The sequence below is a fragment of the Trichosurus vulpecula genome, chromosome 5 (genome assembly GCF_011100635.1).
Source record: "Trichosurus vulpecula isolate mTriVul1 chromosome 5, mTriVul1.pri, whole genome shotgun sequence".
Classification (NCBI taxonomy): domain Eukaryota; kingdom Metazoa; phylum Chordata; class Mammalia; order Diprotodontia; family Phalangeridae; genus Trichosurus; species Trichosurus vulpecula.
Window position 1 is genome coordinate 274,929,204 of NC_050577.1, and position 19,717 is coordinate 274,948,920.

Sequence of the window (19,717 nt, forward strand, 5' to 3'; positions counted from 1 at the left end):
CTAGCCTGGCATTAAGTTCTCCCTAGACATACCTTTTGCAGATCAGAAAACTGGTCACAATGATCTTTAAGTAACAATTGAAGTTATCTAGGTGGTTTGGTCTCCTGGTTATCTTAATGCTTTTGCTTACTGTTCTTTTCATCATGTTATACTACTTGGCTTTAAAAGTGGATGGAGAAAAAACGAGCAGGAAAAGAGAACTTGGTCAAAGTGTTCTGCCCCAGGTCACACAACCCATTAGGTACCACCCTCTCCCCCAATCCCTCAATGACAATGGCTAGAACATAGCAGTTGCACATTATGAAATAAATGACTAATACTAATGCTGTATCTCTATATATCACCTTACATGTGATCTTGGATCCTCCACAACTCAATGAGCAAGTATCTATTTTTAGTCAGGTTAAAGGGTCTTTTTGGGGGTGGTAGTGGAAGGGCGTGGTCATATTTCCTTTTCTGTAATGTGCAATGAGTGACATTGCCTGGCCTTTCATGACATACTTAACTGGTGGCAACTAAGTACAGAGAATTATTAAGCAATAATGGAGACAGTATGGAGAGATGAGTATTAACACTGCAGAAAAGGAAACCAGTCCTGTTTTTAAATCAGCTTTATTTTTTTCTAATTTTGTGTTATTTTAATTTCCCATAGCACCTTGGCAATGTCAAAAACAAAAATACAAATACATGGATGTAATCAGTTTAACATTTAAAGCATGAGCCTATGTCACACCATATTGTTTTGGACAATCTTGACAACAGGAATAAACCAGAGCAATGGACAAAGTAGAAGCCAGATAGTTGGTTCTGTTTTCTTCCCCAATCTCCTTTCCACCATTTTGTTGAGATGTGAATGCCAAGGAACGTCTGAATCATTAGAGGAAAAAGTTGATGGGCACACACATATGGGCCTATACACACATGTATACACATATATGGAAATACGTATGTATGTACCTATATATGTAAACATACACGTGTGTGTAATCTATAGACACGCATTCATCTATTCTGAGTTCAATAAAACTGAAAACAAAACCCTTTTAATGTCTGAGTTGCACTTTTGGAAATGATCTGTAATTGAAGAGCCATTTTAAAAAGTCTTTAGTTCTTCAATATACAATTTTAAATTGTTAACAGGCCAATGATCAGATGAATCAGAGTGGATTTACTCCCAACTACACATTAAAACAAACCTTTTTTTCATGGAACTCCTAAGTGTCCAAATTCAGAGTTAATCAAAACGGAAACTACTATGTACCTTCTTAAAGGAAGCCCAGACTACATGTAACATACACAATAAAGCATAAGGTATTTATATTAATGGCAACCAGGTTACAAGGAAATACATATAAAAAAATCCCAAAAAGATCTATTGCATATCTGTCGTAGTTATGAATTTATAAAAACCTATTAGAGGCAATTTCTCCCCTACGGGTATTTCTGTTGCATCTTGTCTTTAATAAAATGGTGCATTTTACCCATTTGTATAACATGCCAGCACAAACATTACAGATTTAACCCAGGTGACTGCTCATGTATGTCAGACAGTAAAACCAGTGGATAATGAAGCTGACAGACAAAGCTGTAAGGCTGTAACTGAGAATACTACAGTAATGTATTACTTTTAAATACTATTCTGTTCCAGCAACATCCTTCCTATTTCTCCTTTCCAATAGTTATAATGGGTTGCTTTATGCTTCTATATCTATTGCTAAAACTGCACCTTTAAACCTTTCACCAAGCTAACTTGGTTACTTCTTTAACAAAACACAAAAAGGAATGTAAGACAATACACTCAAGCTCCCTTAATTTTTAGGAATCAGAAGAATCAGAAATTTATATGCTAACATTTGTTCACATGCAAATTTAGCACATAACACAAAACAAAAACAGAAAACCCTGAACAATCTAGTCTTCCTTCAAAGACTCAATGGGGAAATAATTTAGCCATTAGATCCCTGGACAACTATTTTGAAAACCAGTGTTGAAATTTGCTAAAAATTGAAACTGCTTTTGCTAGAGGAAAAACTGTAGGTGTTTAAGGAAACTGAAATGGGCAAGACTAAAAAAAATGCAGAAATTTTGTACTGTCTCCATTCCTTTCTAAAGAAAGCAAAATGAAAGGTGAGGAACTTGCATGAGCACTTGGAGAATACGAAGATAGCTTACTTCAGTCAACCTATGCTATGTGCACTTCATGCAACAAGTACTGCAGGAGTAAATTCATGGTCACACTAAGATTTACAATTTTCACAGCAGTATTTACTTTTATCCCTCCCTCCCCCCCAAAGAAAGAAAATGGGATATATGAGTGGGAAGGGGAATGACTTTAAGATTTATGTTCATATATCCAAGAACCAAAAAAATATGGTGAATTGCCTTAATTTATGAGCTACAGAATAATGCTGGAAAAAATCAACAGCTTCACACATTTAACAGGCATCACCTGTACAGAAACTTTAATTTGCTGCTGTGAAATAAAGGCTACACACCGAGTTTCTTAGTACCGCACTATAAAAGGTACTCACTGCTCTAAGAAGCTGCAATAAAGTAGATTTTAAAAAAAAATCCCATAAAGGCCTATATTTTATGATAGTCCAAAATGCTGAAGCGCTCTTTTGATCAAATGCAAGCACTCCCTGACAGCCAATCCCTCTGCTGGTTAGAATTGTACAAGACAAAGCCAATGTACAAAGCAAGACTCAACACTTTTGCCTGACTAACTTGCTTTCCTCAAAACAAGTTCTTTCCATTTGTCAGAATTAGGACATCTGAAATTTTTAGAAATTAGATGGCTTTATAAGCACTAATACATGTTTTTACTTAACAATCCATACACAGCATACTGGCAAGCCTAAATCTGTGAATATATTGTAAAGGTTATTTTTCAGTCTGAGTGCAATAATTAAGTTTATAATCTATATCAAATGATTTTATAAAATGTTTATTCTCTGAAACTCAATGCAGTTCACAGTGTTAACACTTTTAAATGTTTGCCATTTCTTTGCCATTTCCACCAAATGCAGCATTATCTAATAAGTAAACTGATTAAGCATTTTTACCATAGATGTGATCAGTGATTATCATTAAATTTTTTTTTCTTTTAAAAAAGAACCTAAAACTTCCCCTAAACTCAGCAAGGTAGTTTTATTGTATGTTTTAGTGAATAATGATTTTTAAAAATTATATGTAGAAATGAACAGTTTTAAACTGCATAAATATATTATACAGAATTATCAAGCCGTTAAATCAAAAGCAACTGCCAAGCTGAATAAGTTACAAAGAAATGACAACTCTGGCATATACATATACATATATGTAGGATAAAAAAAAGATGTGCAGTGTTTTTAAAGTGATTTGTTAACAGTTACCTACTAAATAAGAATTTCCAAAGGTTAACCGGCTAAAGTTGAAAAATGAAAAGTTTCACAGTAATGTAATTTAACCTCCACTTACATTCATTCTAAAGTCATCACTAGTATATATTACTAAGATGTTTACTGTATATGTCACAACGGTGCTTTCCAGTGTTTACAATTTACAATTTCAATTTGTACATTTGCAATTCACTGAAAAAGGTACAATTCTTACTTTTGAAAACTATTCCTAAAAAGAAAAAAATTTTTATACAGAACTTTGAACTTGGGGTCTGACTTAGCAGATTAATGCAACATGGTTTTTTTTCTTTTTATATTTCAGTCGTTTCCTGTAATTACTAGCACATAAACTCACCCATCTGTTCAATATACAACAGAGCTGCAAATGTAGACAATGAGAACCTACACAGGTTATTTTTTTAAACTACCTTTCCTACCTCAGCCTTTCCTCAAAAACTTAAAATTTTATGACCTTCCGGGGTATGTCAGAGTTAATTCCGGAAAAAAAAATTTTTTAAGGGAAAAAAAGACTCAGGCATTATATGCACTGTAAACAGAAAAATGCCCCCCAAACTATAAAAATTTGACTTCTACAGTACTTAACACTTTAAAGAATTACTTACAAAGTCTTATCTTTAGCACTAACACAAATTACTGTAGGGGCAGCCTGCCCTTCCAATCTGGATCCTAAGTATATGAATATTTGAACATAAGCAAAATAATGAACAACACTAATTTCAGAAGCCATGTTTAGAACACACCGATAGTAATGCAATGAAAAACACACACAGGTCTATTATAGGTTGGGGAGAGGATGCACAGAGAACAACACTGAAGCAACAAAAATGAAAAGATGATGTGTTCCCCTTATGGGGGAAAGAAAACAGGGCAGTTTTAACCCCTACAGTCTACCAGACCTGAAAAAGCACAGGTCTAAGACCAAGTTTCATATTTATTTGTTTTTTTTTTCCCATTTCCTTGAGCTTCAAACTTATTCTGACCTACAATCAGATCTCCAGTAAATTCAGTTAAAAAGCTTATTGAATGAAATATTAGTAAGGTCAAAAGACAGACTAAATTTCAAGCTGGAAAAAAATTCTACTTAAGTAGTACATTCAGTTTTTAAATCAGTTACTAAGTTATGACATAACAGAATTGGCTGCAATCTGTCATTCTTGCACATACACGCAAACACACACAAACCAAGCACACCAGCCAATGATCTGATTTGCAACACAAGGCCATATAGGCAAAGACAGCATTCTACAAGCCCAACTTTAAATAGATTAAAAAAAGTAATTTCTAATTTTACAGAAATGCTTTGTCAAAAAATATTTTTCTCTCACTCCCTCACCTCCTATACTGAAGGACATGTAAATATGCATTTTTCCAGCTAATTTTCAACCCCCAAAATTAATTTCAGGCAGGAAACCTTGCAAATTAAAGACAAACAAAAATACAAAAATTATAATATTTATATATATATATTTATACTGATTGGAATCCTCCAGCATTTTAAAATCACTTTAGAGATGAATTCTGGGATTCCACTTTTCACAAACTCCAAAGATCCACAACGGTTCAGGCCATACTTTTCTCTCCTCTCTCCTTCCTGGCTATACCCCCTCCCCTCCAACAAAGCTCATTAATCCACAGTTCAAGTTTAACTGAAAGAGACAGGAGTTTTGAATAGTTTTTTTGTTTTTGTTTTTCTGGTTTTTACTTTGGTGATCTGGGTGGCACATACTGCTCTTTGCCATTACGCCGAGTCACTCCCTGAGGTGAAGACCTGTGGCTAAACTGGCGTCTCTGTTCCCTGATTTTTCCAGCTGCACCTCTGGGAGCAGTATTGCCACGGAAGCCAGAATAATCCTTAGTGGCCCTTCCTTCTGGCTTTTCATGTGGCTTTTCATGTGACTTCTCAGGAACACCATTCTCTTCATTTTTGGCAGGGGATACAACATTGGAACGAAGCTCTCGTAATGGCTGCACGGAGACTGAAGGAGGCTCCTTAGGGGGCTTCTGGCAAACTTCAGCATAACTTAACTTCCGGGGCTCCTTTAAGGTGACAAAAGACAAAAAGAAAAAAAACCTGTTTATATGATATAGCCTTTTTTTTTTGGGAGGAGGGAAGGCAGAACAATTGGGGTTAAGTGACTTGCCCAAGGTCACACAGAGAGTAAGCATGTCAAGTATCTGAGGCTAGATTTGAACTCAGGTTGTCCTGACTCCAGGGCTGGTGCTCTACTCACTGTGCCACCTAACTGCCCCCTATGCTATACACTCTTAAAAGCAAAGAGTCATATAAGCTAAAATTAACAACAAAGATGAAAAAATAAGCCCCCAAATTGGATGGTTCCATGGATGCTTTACACGAAGTTTGGCCTGGAGGTCATCTAGGGCTTTACATGGCTCATCCTAGAAGACCAGATATCATTCTAGAAAGGAGGGAATGAGAAACTGGGATAGCCAGAAAATAGCAAACAACAGCTGTCATTTATCATAACAGGTGAAAGACATGGATCCAGGGTAGCTGCTTTCACACTATTTTATACAAAAGAAACCTGAGAGTAAAAAACAGACTCTATAAAGAATAGAAAGTTTCAATCTCAATTCCTCTTAGCATACCTACAAAGAGCATGGCAAATGTTTGAAACTTGTGGCTGAAATCCTCTATTTAGGAAAGTCAATACCACCAAATTTACTTTAAGTCTTGTATACAATGCCCCAACGACTCTGCCAAGTAGGGCAAGATTCACTATGATCTGGCTCAGATATCATCCTCAATTACATGAGAACAAATAGCCAAAGCAACTAAGTCACTCATAACGATTTCTCTATTCTCATTATGAAGCAATGATTTTAAGTACAATATGCCTCCACTATGATGAACTTCTGCTATGTGAGCTGATAGGTTGAGTTTCCTTCTGGATCCTTTGTTCCCACGTAACCTGTTCCTTGAACTTAACAAGGAGTTATCTTAATTCAGGGGGATGAAGGCACTTTCCCCGCACATTTAGTGCCTAGCATAATATAGTAGATACTCAAAAACTATTTATGAAATTTAATGTCAGCCTAAAAGTCTCACACCAGAAATTCAGCAAATGAAATCGTTTGTCTTACCTGTACAACAGCTGTGGCCATATTTACATTACTACAAGGTGAGACAGTGTTTATCCTTGGTGGTTTTGCAGCATTAGGGGAACACGATGGTAAAACTGGAGCTGTCTGGTTGGAAACATCCTTCTGGGCAGGGCAAACTTCCACAAGATTTTTCTCCTGCTGAGTTGTGCTAATAAAGAAAACAAAGAGCTTGACAGGGCTTTGGGAAAATAATGAAAAGCTCACTGTCCTAATAAGCACTATCACCAAGCCCAGTGGCCTCATTTTACAAGTAAAGACTTGACTTCAAATGTCAAGGACATGCACCTAATTAAGGCAAAGCTAAGACCAGAATACCTCACTCCTGACTCTAAGATCAGGGTTTCATGACTGCACCACACCCCATTTTTATTCTTTAAGATAACAGAAGAGAAATTCCCAACATTTTATTTAAAAAACAAACAAATAAAAAAACAAAAACCACCACCACCAACAACAGACCCTTCATTTTGTACCTTAACACAGGAATCTCAGCTGTATTTGGAGAACTTGCATTCAAGCTTGGCAGCTGGTCTATCTGTCTGTCCTCAGCAGAGGATGGGCAACTGGCAGGCAACTCTTTGTTCTCCTTAAAGGAAACATTGAATCAAAAGTACAAAGTGATATTGGAACTTGAAGCATTTTATTACATAATCATCATTAAGGACTCATTAGTCCCTCAGTCAGTGAAAAAGAAAAGAGTAGTGGGACAATAATAAGATTTCATAACATGATAAAAAAAAAAAACTTTTTGGAAAAACATTTTGGCAGTAACGGAGGACAATATAAATCTAAAACTTCAATTAGTGATTTATACTGTCTTAGAAATCTATTTAAACTGAACGTTAAATGAAATCAATATAATGATGGCTAGGCAATAGGACAAGGAGAAAGAAGAGGATTTGATTATTTACCAACTAACTCTGCAAGGAAACTCAAGTTGTATAAAATATTCTTATTACTGAAACATGTAATCAATATTCTATTACTTTTTCCTATGAAGGACTGATGTAGCATTGATGGACAAAATCCAAGTAATTCTAAACTCCATTTTACCTGAAGTTTTAAAATACCCCTATGTGAATGGATAGTCACTAACTAGTTTCATGTTCAATCATGGCTGACCCTCTAGCATAAGTGTTAGTAAGGAATTAATAAAAACATATAGTCAAAAGTAAAAGGGGAAATGATGTTTTGTGGCAACAGTAATGTTCAACTATAAGTACCTCCCCATGAGATAGGAGGTTCCTGAAAGTGAACAAAAATTTATATTGCACAAAGGTCAGTCTGATTGATAACACTCAACTAAGAGGTTGCTATTTAAAAGAACCATATGATTGGGAAAGCAAATAAACAACCACTAGGTTTTTGTTTTTTAAACTTAGGTTTTACAAAGTAAAAATAATAACTATTTATACAAGCATAGCTTACCCAATTTCATTTAATTCAGAAAAAAAAAGTTAGGCAAAATGACATCAATGAGATTAGTTAATTCCACAGAAACTTTCATATTGGTCAAATGGCCAAATTATGTTAAAGTAGGATTTGCAAAAACATATGACATTAGTTTACCATTGAGACGCTATGAAGAAACCGAGGCTCTGAAAAGCAAAGTTCATGGCTACACTGTGAGGTCTGGCTGCTGCATCACATACTATATTAATCAAGGATCGTCCTTTATCACCACTACTATTAAATACAGTATTAGAACTGCAAGTTATAATCCCACACAAATCAGCATGTTTGTATATTACCAACAAAACCAAGCAAGAAGAGATAAAAAGAGAAATTTTATTTAAAATACTTGTGAGTGTACTTCTCAAGAAACACATGCACAAGAAATATAAGAACACAAGTGTAAACACTCTTCACACAAATAAGGACAGATTTAAATTATTGGACAAATATTAATTGCTCATGAGTAGACCAAACAGAAATAATAAAACTACCTAAATTAATTTATTCAGTGTCATACCAAACAAACTACCAGAGAATTACTGTAGATGAACTAAAAACAAAATTCATCTAGAGGAATAAAAGGTCAAGAATATGAAGGGAAGCCACAAAAAAAAAAAGAAAGGGGGGGAGAGCAGAGGGGGAACCTTGCAGTACCAGTCTCAAACTATACTACAAAGTTGTAACCATCAAAACAGTTTAGTAATGGGTTAAGAAAGAGAGGTTGATCAATGGAATATATTAGGTACACAAAAAATACAGAAGCAAATAAGCATAGTAACCCAGTGTTTGATAAAAGCAAAGATCCCAGTTACTGCAGCAAGAACTTATTACCTGATTAAAAACTGTTGGGAAAACTTGAAAGTAGTTTAGCAGAAACTAGGCAGGGGGACCAACAACTTACATTATGTACTGAGATAAACTCAAAATGGGTTTATGATTTAAACATAAAGGTTGAAATCATAACTAAATTAGTGAAGCACAGAAGAAAGTATTTGTCAGATCTATGGATAGGGGGAGAGTTCATGACCAAAGAAGAGATAAAGAGGTTCTTAGGAGAATGTATTAGCAAGGCAATAAACACATCGACAATAATGTGAATATGCCTATGTAATTCTGTATCACAAAATATGAGAGACTCTATACAGAAGGTAGAAGTAGTAAAACATTTATTCAGACACCAGATAACCAAATCCCATAACCAGTAAGCGACTCTCAAAACCAGTAAGCCCACTTTATAACAGCAAGGAACTTAAAACACAGTATCACATCATGTCTGCTCTCTGCTCAGGGAGCAGTTAGAACTGAGGGAAAGAGCAGACTTGCTAGCTATGCTGTGTGAGTGATTGTTGGTGGCAAGGCCCCAGCAGGGGCTTTGAGATGAGTGGTTCTCTGCTGTGATATTGTGTATTGAATTCTTTCCTGCTATGATGGATTGGGCTTATTGGTTTTGGGATTTGGTCCTCTGGTGTCTGAGTAAATGGTTTACTTCTTCTACCTTCTATATAGAGTCTCTTATATTCTGCAATACAGAACCACACAGGCATTTTGACAATTATTGTCTATGTTGTGATTATTGCCTTGCTAATACATTGGCAAGACAGGTAATTTTGCTTACACAGAATTAAAATATTTTTGCACTAAGAAAACCAATACAGTTAAAATTGGGATAAAAGTAGGAAACTGAGGGGAAAAAAAACCTGCAGCAAGTTTCTTTGATAAAGGCCTCATTTCTTAAAAATATATAGGGAATTGAATAAGAGCTATCCCCCAACTAATAAATCATCAAAGGATATGAATAAGCTGTTTTTAGAGGAAGAAACCAAAGCTATCAATAACTACACTACATCAATTATAGTTCTCTATACTTGGGAAAAGGAAATTATTCAAAGCTGAAGGATACCATTATTCTAGTAGTGGGATGTTTTAGGCCCCTGGGAGGAATGAAGAGATAGCTCTTTCATTTCTTAAACTTCTCCAAAATGAAATTACACAACAAAGGTCAAACAACTTCAGCCATTTCCATGGTCTAGGACAGTGCTGTGGGTCACAAAAAATTTGGCAAAAAAATAGGTTTCTGAATGTGCAACGACTAAAAATTAATTCAAAATCAAATGCATAATGAATCTGAGACACACTTGTGCCATCTTATAGTACGTATTTATGCGAAGTGGCATTCTCAGCATTGATTATAAAATTATAAAATGAAAATATCAATCAACTCTGAAAAATGTTGGAAGATGCTCTACGACCTGCAGTATCAACTATTCTGCCGAGATTTAATTCTTTATGTAAAAATAAACAAAATAAGCACAGCCATCTTCATTAGTATGCAAATTTGCTTTTGTCTTTAATAAATGGTAAAGTTATATGTATACCAAAGAATTGTTTTGCAATAAATTTCTTCATGATTTATTATCAGTAAATGTTTGATTTATATATCCACATACCTGGAGCCATGTAAAAATTTCTTCTCCTATGCTACTGGCACGAGGCTGCACTAGAAGACCCAAGGACATAACAGAAGGGTACATCTAAAACCACCTCTGCACCCTACTACCCCTCCTGTTTTCTAGTGCTATAGAGACTCTGGCTCCAGCATGAAGAAGTTTGCCAGCTTGGCAGCCCTTTGATAGGTAGCAAAAGATTTCAACCGGCTGCAACACAGAAGCACCAGCACAACAAAGTTCTGAGCTGCCAGTATTGGGGAAAACAGGCTCTGAACTGCTGGTGTCAGGCCAGAGAAATAAGGAACAGAGGAGAATGGGACAGGTTACCAGGACAGGGCGCCACAAGTGCCAGGAACTATGCAGTAGCCTGAGGGAGAGAACACAGCTCCAGCTGGGGCCAGTTCTGACTACCCCAAAATCATTTAAAAGAAACAGAGACGTAGGCTGGTGAACCATTAATTGCCCAGTGTTTGCAAAAACTGAGACAATTTGAGATCCAGCCCCCAAGGAAACTGCAATCTGAGGCAAGGAAGACAAGAAGTAAGAAAGTCAAAAGTACCCAAGATTTTAGGAAGAAGAAATCTCAAGGACCTTGAACAGAAACAGATAAATCAACAACAAAAAGAGTAACAGAAGGAAACATGGACTCTAGATCTAATGATAAGAACTAATAAATAAAACCTGAAAGGGAAAGGGGTAACTTTTTGAGAAGAGAAGAGTGGATCAGGGGTGAGACCCAGTAGCAATAGGGCCACCTTAAGAAAAGAATAAAATAAATGAAGGAACATAATACTGCATTTACAGCAGAAGGGAAAAAACCTTGTAACTTTAAAAAAAAAAACCAACTCAATTTTAGAGAAAGAGGAAAATATAAAACTAACTCCTCTAACTTTAAATGTGAATGGATTAAACAATGCAATAAAATGGAAAAGAAGGATATATTGGATAAGAAAACAAAACCGCAATCACTTACTTAAAAGAAAGGTATTTTAAAAAACCAATCAGGAGACAATGCAAAAAACAAAAAATTGAAAGAGATAAACAAAAAACCTATATTATGCTGAAAAGTACCATAGAAAACACACCTATTAGCAAGTAACTTATTATCCAAATTCATGAAGGAAACAGCTGAGTTTTAAGAAGACATAGTGACATAATAGTGATAGAAGAGATATCCCTCTATCAGTTTTGGATAAGCCTAACAGAAAGATAAAACAAAAGGGAAAATACAGAACTGAACAAATTTCTGGAGAACTAGAGTTATAAAATTTATGCCATCTTCTAAACGGAAGAGCAAAATACATATTTCTCTACCACATGCAACTTTTGCAAAAACTGACCATGTAACAGGTGATAGAGATATTGCAAACAGATGTAAATAGGCAGAAATGATCAATATATCCTTCACAAACCATAGTACAGTAAGAACAGAAATTGGTGTAGGGACCACCAAAAAAAAACTACAGACCCAAATGGAGACAATGAGATCTTACATAACTAGTGGGTCAAAAAATAAATTCATAGAAACACTGCATAACTATGTAAAAGAAAATGATGATGATGAATAGCAGCTCTTTCCTTATTGCAGAGATCTATCACAGCTAAGTAGCTGAGCCAGGATTTGCATAGATTTTCTGATTCAAAATCCAGCGTCCTTTCCAATTGTGCCATTGTAGATTTGAGATCTCAAATGCTTCTTTTCTAACCACAACTTCCCACCACGCTCGTACAACTTGTTCTCTCTACTCTACCACAGAATGCAATCACCCTATGTATCCCTACCCTTGGCATCAGACCCCTTCTGGAGACAAGTTACCCCTCCCCACCGACCTCATGATGCTTTGCTGCTTCACTGTTGCATTCTCTACAATCTTCACTCCCTTTCTCCTTACACTTCTCCCACCGTACTTATCAACAACTAATCACCCCATTATCCATTTTCTCTGTATCTGTCCTAGAATTCATAGCACTACTACAGAAAGAGAATGAAACCTATTGCCTAATTTGGCCCTTTCTGTCTTTTGGTAATTTTCCCATTTATCTTGATTAACTCCTTGGTACAAAGCTCATGATATTTACTACAGACTTCCTCTTAGCTCTTTAGCACAATGCTTCCCACTCCCCCTGGGCTCAAGAATTAAGTGACAGTTGTTTCTCCTATCTTACTAAGAAAGACCAAAGGTTTTTGGTTGTTTTTGACTACTGAACTTTGATAGTTTAACTAAGAGACCTGATCATGTGACTGGAGAAGCTAAGGTTGGCCTACATATCTATATAGTCAATGCATCATTACCAAGAGCAGCAGTGCGGTATAACCTATCAAAAAGCCAATTTCATAGCCAGGAAGATCTTGGCTTAGATGTCACCTCTGACACGTACTGGATGCATGCAGTACTTGGGCACTCTTTTTAATCTGGAGAACTCTCTAAGATTTTAAGCTGCAGAGAAAGTGCCAACAGTAGAGAGAGTTGCCTTGTGCAGGGAGTTCCCTGTATGAATGAAATGGCGCCTAAGGTCTCGCTGCCGACACGATTCCTACTTTAATATAATTTGTCCGGTCTGCCAACGTGAAGTTGTTTCCATGAAATTAAACTGTTCTGAAGCTATTTTGCCCGTTAACATGCTTTTGCTGAAACAGTTAATGAAAATAAGCAAGACTGTATATTCCTTTGATTAAAAAACAAAAACCTGGGGGTTATTTACTTTCCAGAGGACTCACCACAGGGTTCTTCTAAACAGCAACCCCTTCCTTAGTGAATCAGACTTACCTATGATTGATTTTTGTACAATTTTAATTTTTGATTTCTGTTAACCCGGTGGGAGGTATTTGTAATTGGAACGTTTATTACTACAACAGAACACTGATCTTCCTTTTGCTCGTATACATACAGCATTACAATTCCTCATTAGCACCTATGATAGAGGGTCAACAGTGATGAGATGTTAAATTATTAACTATCTAGTTGGAGAGGCAGTATGTGTGTAATGAAAGGAGTACTGGCTTTAGACTTAGAGGTCTAGGGTTCAAATACCACCTCTGACACTTTTCTATGTGACCTCAGGCAATCCAATTAACCTCTGTGGGCCTGAGTATCCTCATCTGTCACGTGAAAGGACTGGATGAGATGGTCCCTAAGGACCTTTCCAGCTCTAAATTAATAACGATCATTCTGTAAAAAGGAAACTGAAAAGGTGGCTTAAAATGGAATTTGGTATTACTTGTATATTTCTATTTTGGGGGAACAGAGTTATGACTTCACTAGGGTAGGGAGTTCCTGGTAGTTGTCAGCCTGAGACACTGAGACTAAGTGTCTAGATCTTCTTGACTCAGAAGGCATCTCAGGCACAACTCAAATATTGACCAGTACAATCTCACACAACCAGCTAAAGAAATAATACTAAGAAGAATGTTGGGACTTCCTTTATTTCATTCCAGAGAATGAATCTTTTAATCACTCTTAAGCCATTTCGCCAAATGTATATTTAAGAAAATGTTATCTAAGAATGTTAAAGGTTTAATGAACAATAATCATCAGAAAATAAAAATAAAGTTCATGTCTTAAAAGACTATGGCCATAACCATCTTTTAAGTCAAGTAATTGTTCCCCTTTTTCTGTATATCTCCAGGTTTTTCTCAATTTCCTTAGCAAATTGCCTTGTAGATTTAGCTTCCTAATTATGTTTTGAGTTACGCTATATAAAAAAATTGGCCATGTCAAAATTAGTTAACCTTCTTAAGTGCAGACCCTTCTTTCAGTATTTGGGAAAAGATGTTCTGGGATTGTATTGAGGAGATTTAAGAAAGTAGGCTTGGAATTAAAAAATTTTTGCACAAAACTGGTTAAACTAATAAAGAAAAACAGTTAACGCCACTCATTCCAAATGCTTTTACAAAGCTAGTTTTAAAAAAATTAATAGATCAAACTCAATTGGCTGGCCCTTTCCCTCGCTAAAGTAGTCTCCCTTAAAATTAAAAAGAGAAGTATTCTTCAAATGCACATTTAAGACAAAGAAGAAAAATGTGCAAAATGGCTGGGATTATACTATAGCCCATTTGATTGCATACTTGGGTATAATTTCTAATATTCTGTAGCCTCCAGGTAGCCTAGAAACAAGACAGAAAAACATTACACCAAATGTTCTTGAAAATTTCTGAAGAAAATTGAAAAGAAAATCCTGAGATGTCTACTAATTTGAGGTGAATTATGAAAGCAATAAGCTCTCTATGATTAACAGGATTAAAATAGTGTACAGAGAAACATGGCAAAACTATGTGAATAACTGAAATTAAAACCTGACAAAGGATCAAAATGTGGACCCAACCTATCTTTCCATTCTTATACTGTCATTCTTTTCATCTTTTTGCCTCTGTTGGCAGCTGGAATTAACTATCCTTACCTACTGAGTACCTTGCTATACTTCATATAAATGTTCCTCAATCTATGTCCCCTACTGAAGTGCTCTACAGTTAGTTTTGCATGGCACCTCTCTTGGACTGTTCCCTCGAACTTACTTAACTGTCTTTTGCTATTATATACATTTTTTTTGCATGTCTTTATTGACATTAAACTGTGAACACCTTGAGATCAAGGCCTGAGATATTTGAGACAAACTTGCACTCAGCGTGAATTAATTAAATGATTTTAACTGCTGCCAAACTGAACGGAAGATCAGAGACAAACCAACATCTGGGATTCTATACTAATTACCTTTTCTTTGGAGATTCCCTTAACAACATCTGACATTCTGCTCTCCAGCGTAGGTTCACCCTGTGTTCTCGATGAGCTACCAGGCAAAGGAGGAAAATTTGATGCTAACAAGTCAAACTTTGGTGTAGGAGTCTTTGTTTCCACTATAGGATGGGGTCTCTAAAAGACACAGAAAAGAGAATTCACTTGGTACTAGAGTTTATACAAGTGGCATTCAAACACAAAACAACATGAACTGGTGGGTCAAGGAACAAACCACAAGCTATCCAATACTCACTAAAGCAAGTAAGAATTTAGCTTGTCTGGTTATATGCCCCACTCATCAATACTATAGGTAAAAACAATTTTTTCAAGTCAAATAAATAATGACTACCATATCATTTTCCTGGGATTTGCTGTCTACCGTACCTTATTTTTCACCTTCCTGGCTAGTAAAGAAAAAGAGTGAGGAATGCAAAAAAACTAGAATTTGGCTTAATAAATATAAGCTTTGGAAAACACACAGGCACCCAATTAGGGTAGCTGTATTTTTATATTCTTTATTTTCAGCTCTTAAAGTGGGAATATTAAGATGATAATGGCCTTGGGAGAGGGTCCACCCCAGATTGGTGATATAAAAACAAGCAGTCTCTCTGAACTTAAGAGTAGTATATAGAAATCAACTAATTCCCTACTTTATATATAATGGAACCTTTAAATGGAACTAAGATAAGTCTCGAAGTAACAAAATCTAGATCCCACACATTTTACTTACTGAAATTCGGTCATCATCTCTACGTCTCCGGCCTCTGAAAAGGTTTCTCCTTTTAAAGAAGAGAGAGGGAGGGGGAGGGGGAGGGAAAAAAGAAGTGGAGATGGAAGAAGTAAGAAAAGAAGGGGGAAGGGAGAGAAGGAAAGGGAAGAAAAGAAAAGGAGGGAAAGATGAACATCCAAATCACCAGATACTTGTTTTTAATTGAAAAAAGGTGATACTCTAGCATCCCCTTAAGGTCTAATATCCTGGTTTATAGTTATTCATTTAACAAACAAATGAAATATACACACACAACACAGTATTAAGTATTATGGGAGATATGCAAGAATTTGAAAACAGGGTCCTTTGCCCTTAAAAGATGTCCATGGAAAAAAATATGAAATTTAAAAATGACTTCAAGCCAAACATGGTATATATGAATGACGAAGGAAAATCAAAATCAGCTCCCAGTTCTGTTCTCTGTAACCAAGCAGAACAAGTCTCTTTCACAAAACAACCTTTCAAATATCTGAAGATCAATACTGCATTCAGTCTTTTTAATTCTCACATGGTAAAATTTTGAGGGTCTACATCATCCTGAATGATCTATTATGGGATATTTCTAGGTATACTAATGGACTTTCCTAACTTCTGGTACCCTAAAATGAACAAATGTGTTCGTCAGTATTCCAGATATAGTACCTCCCTAGTCTTACACATCAGAGATGTCAAACTTATGGCCCATCCACAAACACCCTAAACCAGATTAAATGTAATTGGGAAATTTAAACAAAATAAATAAAATACAATAAAACGTAATGTTAACTTCTGGCTTTCTATGTTAAAATGTGGCCTGCAAGGATCCATTTATATTTGAATCTGCCACTATAGTAGAGCTTGTGTTCCTCTAACTCCTGGTACATTTTTTTGGTAGTTGTATTCCTTTCTATTTTTCTTTTCCTTTTAAAAATTAATTAATGTATTTTTAGTTTACAACATTCAGTCCCTCAGGTTTTTGAGTTCCAAATTTTCACTCCCTCTCTCTCCTTCCCCCACCCCAAGATGGCATGCAATCCAATATAGGCTCTACATATACCCTCACACTAAATACTTTTTCACAATAGTCAAGCCGCAAAGAAGAACTACAACCAATGGAATGAACCATGAGAAAAGAAGAAACAAAAGAGAAACAAACAAAAAAAGAGCAAATAGTTTGCTTCAATCTGCATTCAGACTCCGTAATTTTCTGCATGTGAATCACTTTTTCCATCATGAGTCTTTCGGAGCTGTCTTTGAACCTTATATTGCTGAGAAGAACCAAGTCTGTCCGAGTTAGTCATCACACACACTGTGTCTGTAATTGTGTATAATGTTCTCCTGGTTCTGCTCCCCTCACTCAGCAGCAGATCATGTAAGTCTTCCCAGGTTATTATGAAGTCCTTCTGCTCCTCATTTCTTATAGCACAATACTATTCCATTACATTCATATGCCACAACTTGTTCAGACTTTCCCCAATTGATGGGCATCTCCTTGATTTCCAATTCTTTGCCACCACAAAAAGAGCTGCGACAAGTAGTTTTGAACATATGGGTCCTTTTCCCACTTGTATGATTACTTTTGGGATACAGCCCTAGAAGTGGTATTGCTGGGTCAAAGGGTACGAACATTTTTTAAAAAATTGTACCACATAGTACTGTTAAGAAGAGTAATTTATACAATTCAAAGACACTGTTAGAACTAGAGCAACTTACCAAATACAGGTAAAATCACAATCTAAAGTACAAATCTGATTTTGACACAAGTCAAAATATTAATTTTACTTATATAGGGACATATATCACACCATTAAGACCATGAAGTTTAATACCAAGGTTAGCCTCCACAATCATTCCCAGGATTATAATAGGGCTCCTACTATTAACTTCAAAACCCTATCACACTAGAGTAAGTCTTACCATACTAAGGGCTCAACTAGTGTATGTTTTGCAAATTGAAGATTTCTTTGCTTCACCTCCTTTAAAGAATAGTAGTAGTAGGATATATTAATACATGCTGTGATCATGAAAGAACAAAATATTTAGAATGCTCCGATTGATTCTAGGGATAAAAATTAGATTGTCACAGAGTCATCAAGAATCATTCTTTTAAGAGGACCAACTCTTATGAGAGGAATGAAGCTAGAAATTTTAGGAAAGCACTGCAGAAGAATACCACAGTTACTACCAGAGGAAAAAACCCAAACTTTGAGGAATTACGACAAATTCCAAATTCCAAATATGGAACAAATTCCATGTATGGAAATTGAGTTTGGTGTGTAAGTAATTAATAAAATATTTTAAAAATAAACAAATCTCAAAATTCCATCACCACTCCAACTTTTTTGATCCTATGATTTCATAACTGTTGGAAACTCCCGATAGCAACTGGCTAGGTTCAGTGATTTTCTCAGGATCAGGGAGCCAGTATGTATCTGAGGCAAGACATGAGCACCTTCCTGACTGAGGTAGGTTCTCTATACACTAAGCCATTGCATTTCTCAAGAACCCCCATATTCCAGTTAAATGGGGTTTTTGCAATCATATTCTTACCTTCCTCTACCAATACCATAGTCACCATTCTGCTCCATCTGTGATACGGGAGACTCCTTTGGAGATACTTGTTCTTGGTTCCCGGATAGTGTGTGGTTAGGCCGTTCAGTCTGAAAGTTTCTTGAGCTAGTTCTGTTCAATGGTCCATCACCTAATGACACTGATCCAACTACAGTCGATCCTTCCACTGAGTGTTCTGAGCTACTAGATGACCTAAAATGAGGCTTCATGCTATAAAAACACAAGATTGCAGATGGAAAGACAAAATGAGTCAAAAAACCCTTTTCTTGAAAGTATCCACTCTACGATTTTATACAAATTAACTTTATGAACAAGGCATATGAACTTTAAGCTGTGAAAATGTAACTAAATCTCTTTCATGTCCCAGGATGATGAGTCCACCAATATATAAGTTTCCTTGGAGAGTGACAATGCTTTGGAATCTCAGCAACCCTAAAATAAATTGGTTGGTCTTTCTGAAGACCCTTCTAGCTCCAAAATGCTAAGTTACTCTATTTCCTTTTCAAAATTTAAGAGAGAATGGGGAATTTCCCAGGCATGGGATTTAGAAGGCATTTAATAAATGTTTGTCAAATGATTCAGGTAAAATATTACCCTTGCTCCACACAACTCCTGGAATCTGTGAGAAATCTAATGGAAATCAAATGGAAAGGGCATTTGGCTCTGAGTCAAAGGGCCAAACTCAGTTCTAGTTCCCTCTGCCATTTAGTAGTTTTGAGATCTTGGGTAAGTAATGCCCTCATCTGTAAAATTAGAATGTTGGAGTAGAAAAACTAAGGTCTCTTCTAGTTCTAATATTCTATTACTCTAGTCTACCAGTCTACAGACAATTGATAACCATTTACTACTAAAACCGAGGCTGTCCCAGTTTCACTGTTCTACTTGTAATTCTCCAAGGACCACTGACTGGTGAAGTAGGATAAAAGGGGGCTTATGATTTTCAGTATCTACAACACAGGGTATCACAGAAAGATAACTTAGATATATCAGACCATTTCTGACTGAAAATTTACACAGCATAAAATTTATCTGGCAAAGCATCAGATTATGGAAACAGTCATTGCCAAGGATGACAGAAAATAAGAGAATCATAAAAATTCACCAATACCTCAAAGGGTAGAGGTCAAGTAGAAATGTGGGGATAAAATCCTTGGCTCTATTTGTTTTAGAATACTAGAAATGCACTAGAAACAAAGTCTAGAACAGAATTACACTTTACCAACATGTTCTAATTTTAGG

General features: G+C 36.0%; 1 protein-coding gene across 3 annotated transcripts in view; it reads right to left on the minus strand.

Moving 5' to 3' along the window:
* Nucleotides 1–596: 596 nt before the first annotated feature.
* LARP4 (La ribonucleoprotein 4) overlaps nucleotides 597–19,717 on the minus strand; it is a 59,364-nt gene continuing 40,243 nt past the window's right edge. For 2 of the 3 annotated variants that reach the window (XM_036758688.1, XM_036758689.1), the window contains exons 11-16: nucleotides 18,458–18,688; nucleotides 15,890–15,938; nucleotides 15,136–15,294; nucleotides 6,998–7,110; nucleotides 6,504–6,672; nucleotides 597–5,438 (exon numbers count right to left, since the gene is read on the minus strand). In XM_036758688.1, coding sequence (XP_036614583.1) covers nucleotides 5,100–5,438; nucleotides 6,504–6,672; nucleotides 6,998–7,110; nucleotides 15,136–15,294; nucleotides 15,890–15,938; nucleotides 18,458–18,688 — 1,060 coding nt within the window. In that variant the 3' untranslated portion in view covers nucleotides 597–5,099. The remainder of the gene's footprint in view (nucleotides 5,439–6,503; nucleotides 6,673–6,997; nucleotides 7,111–15,135; nucleotides 15,295–15,889; nucleotides 15,939–18,457; nucleotides 18,689–19,717) is intronic. The other variant, XM_036758691.1, reaches the window with a different exon arrangement.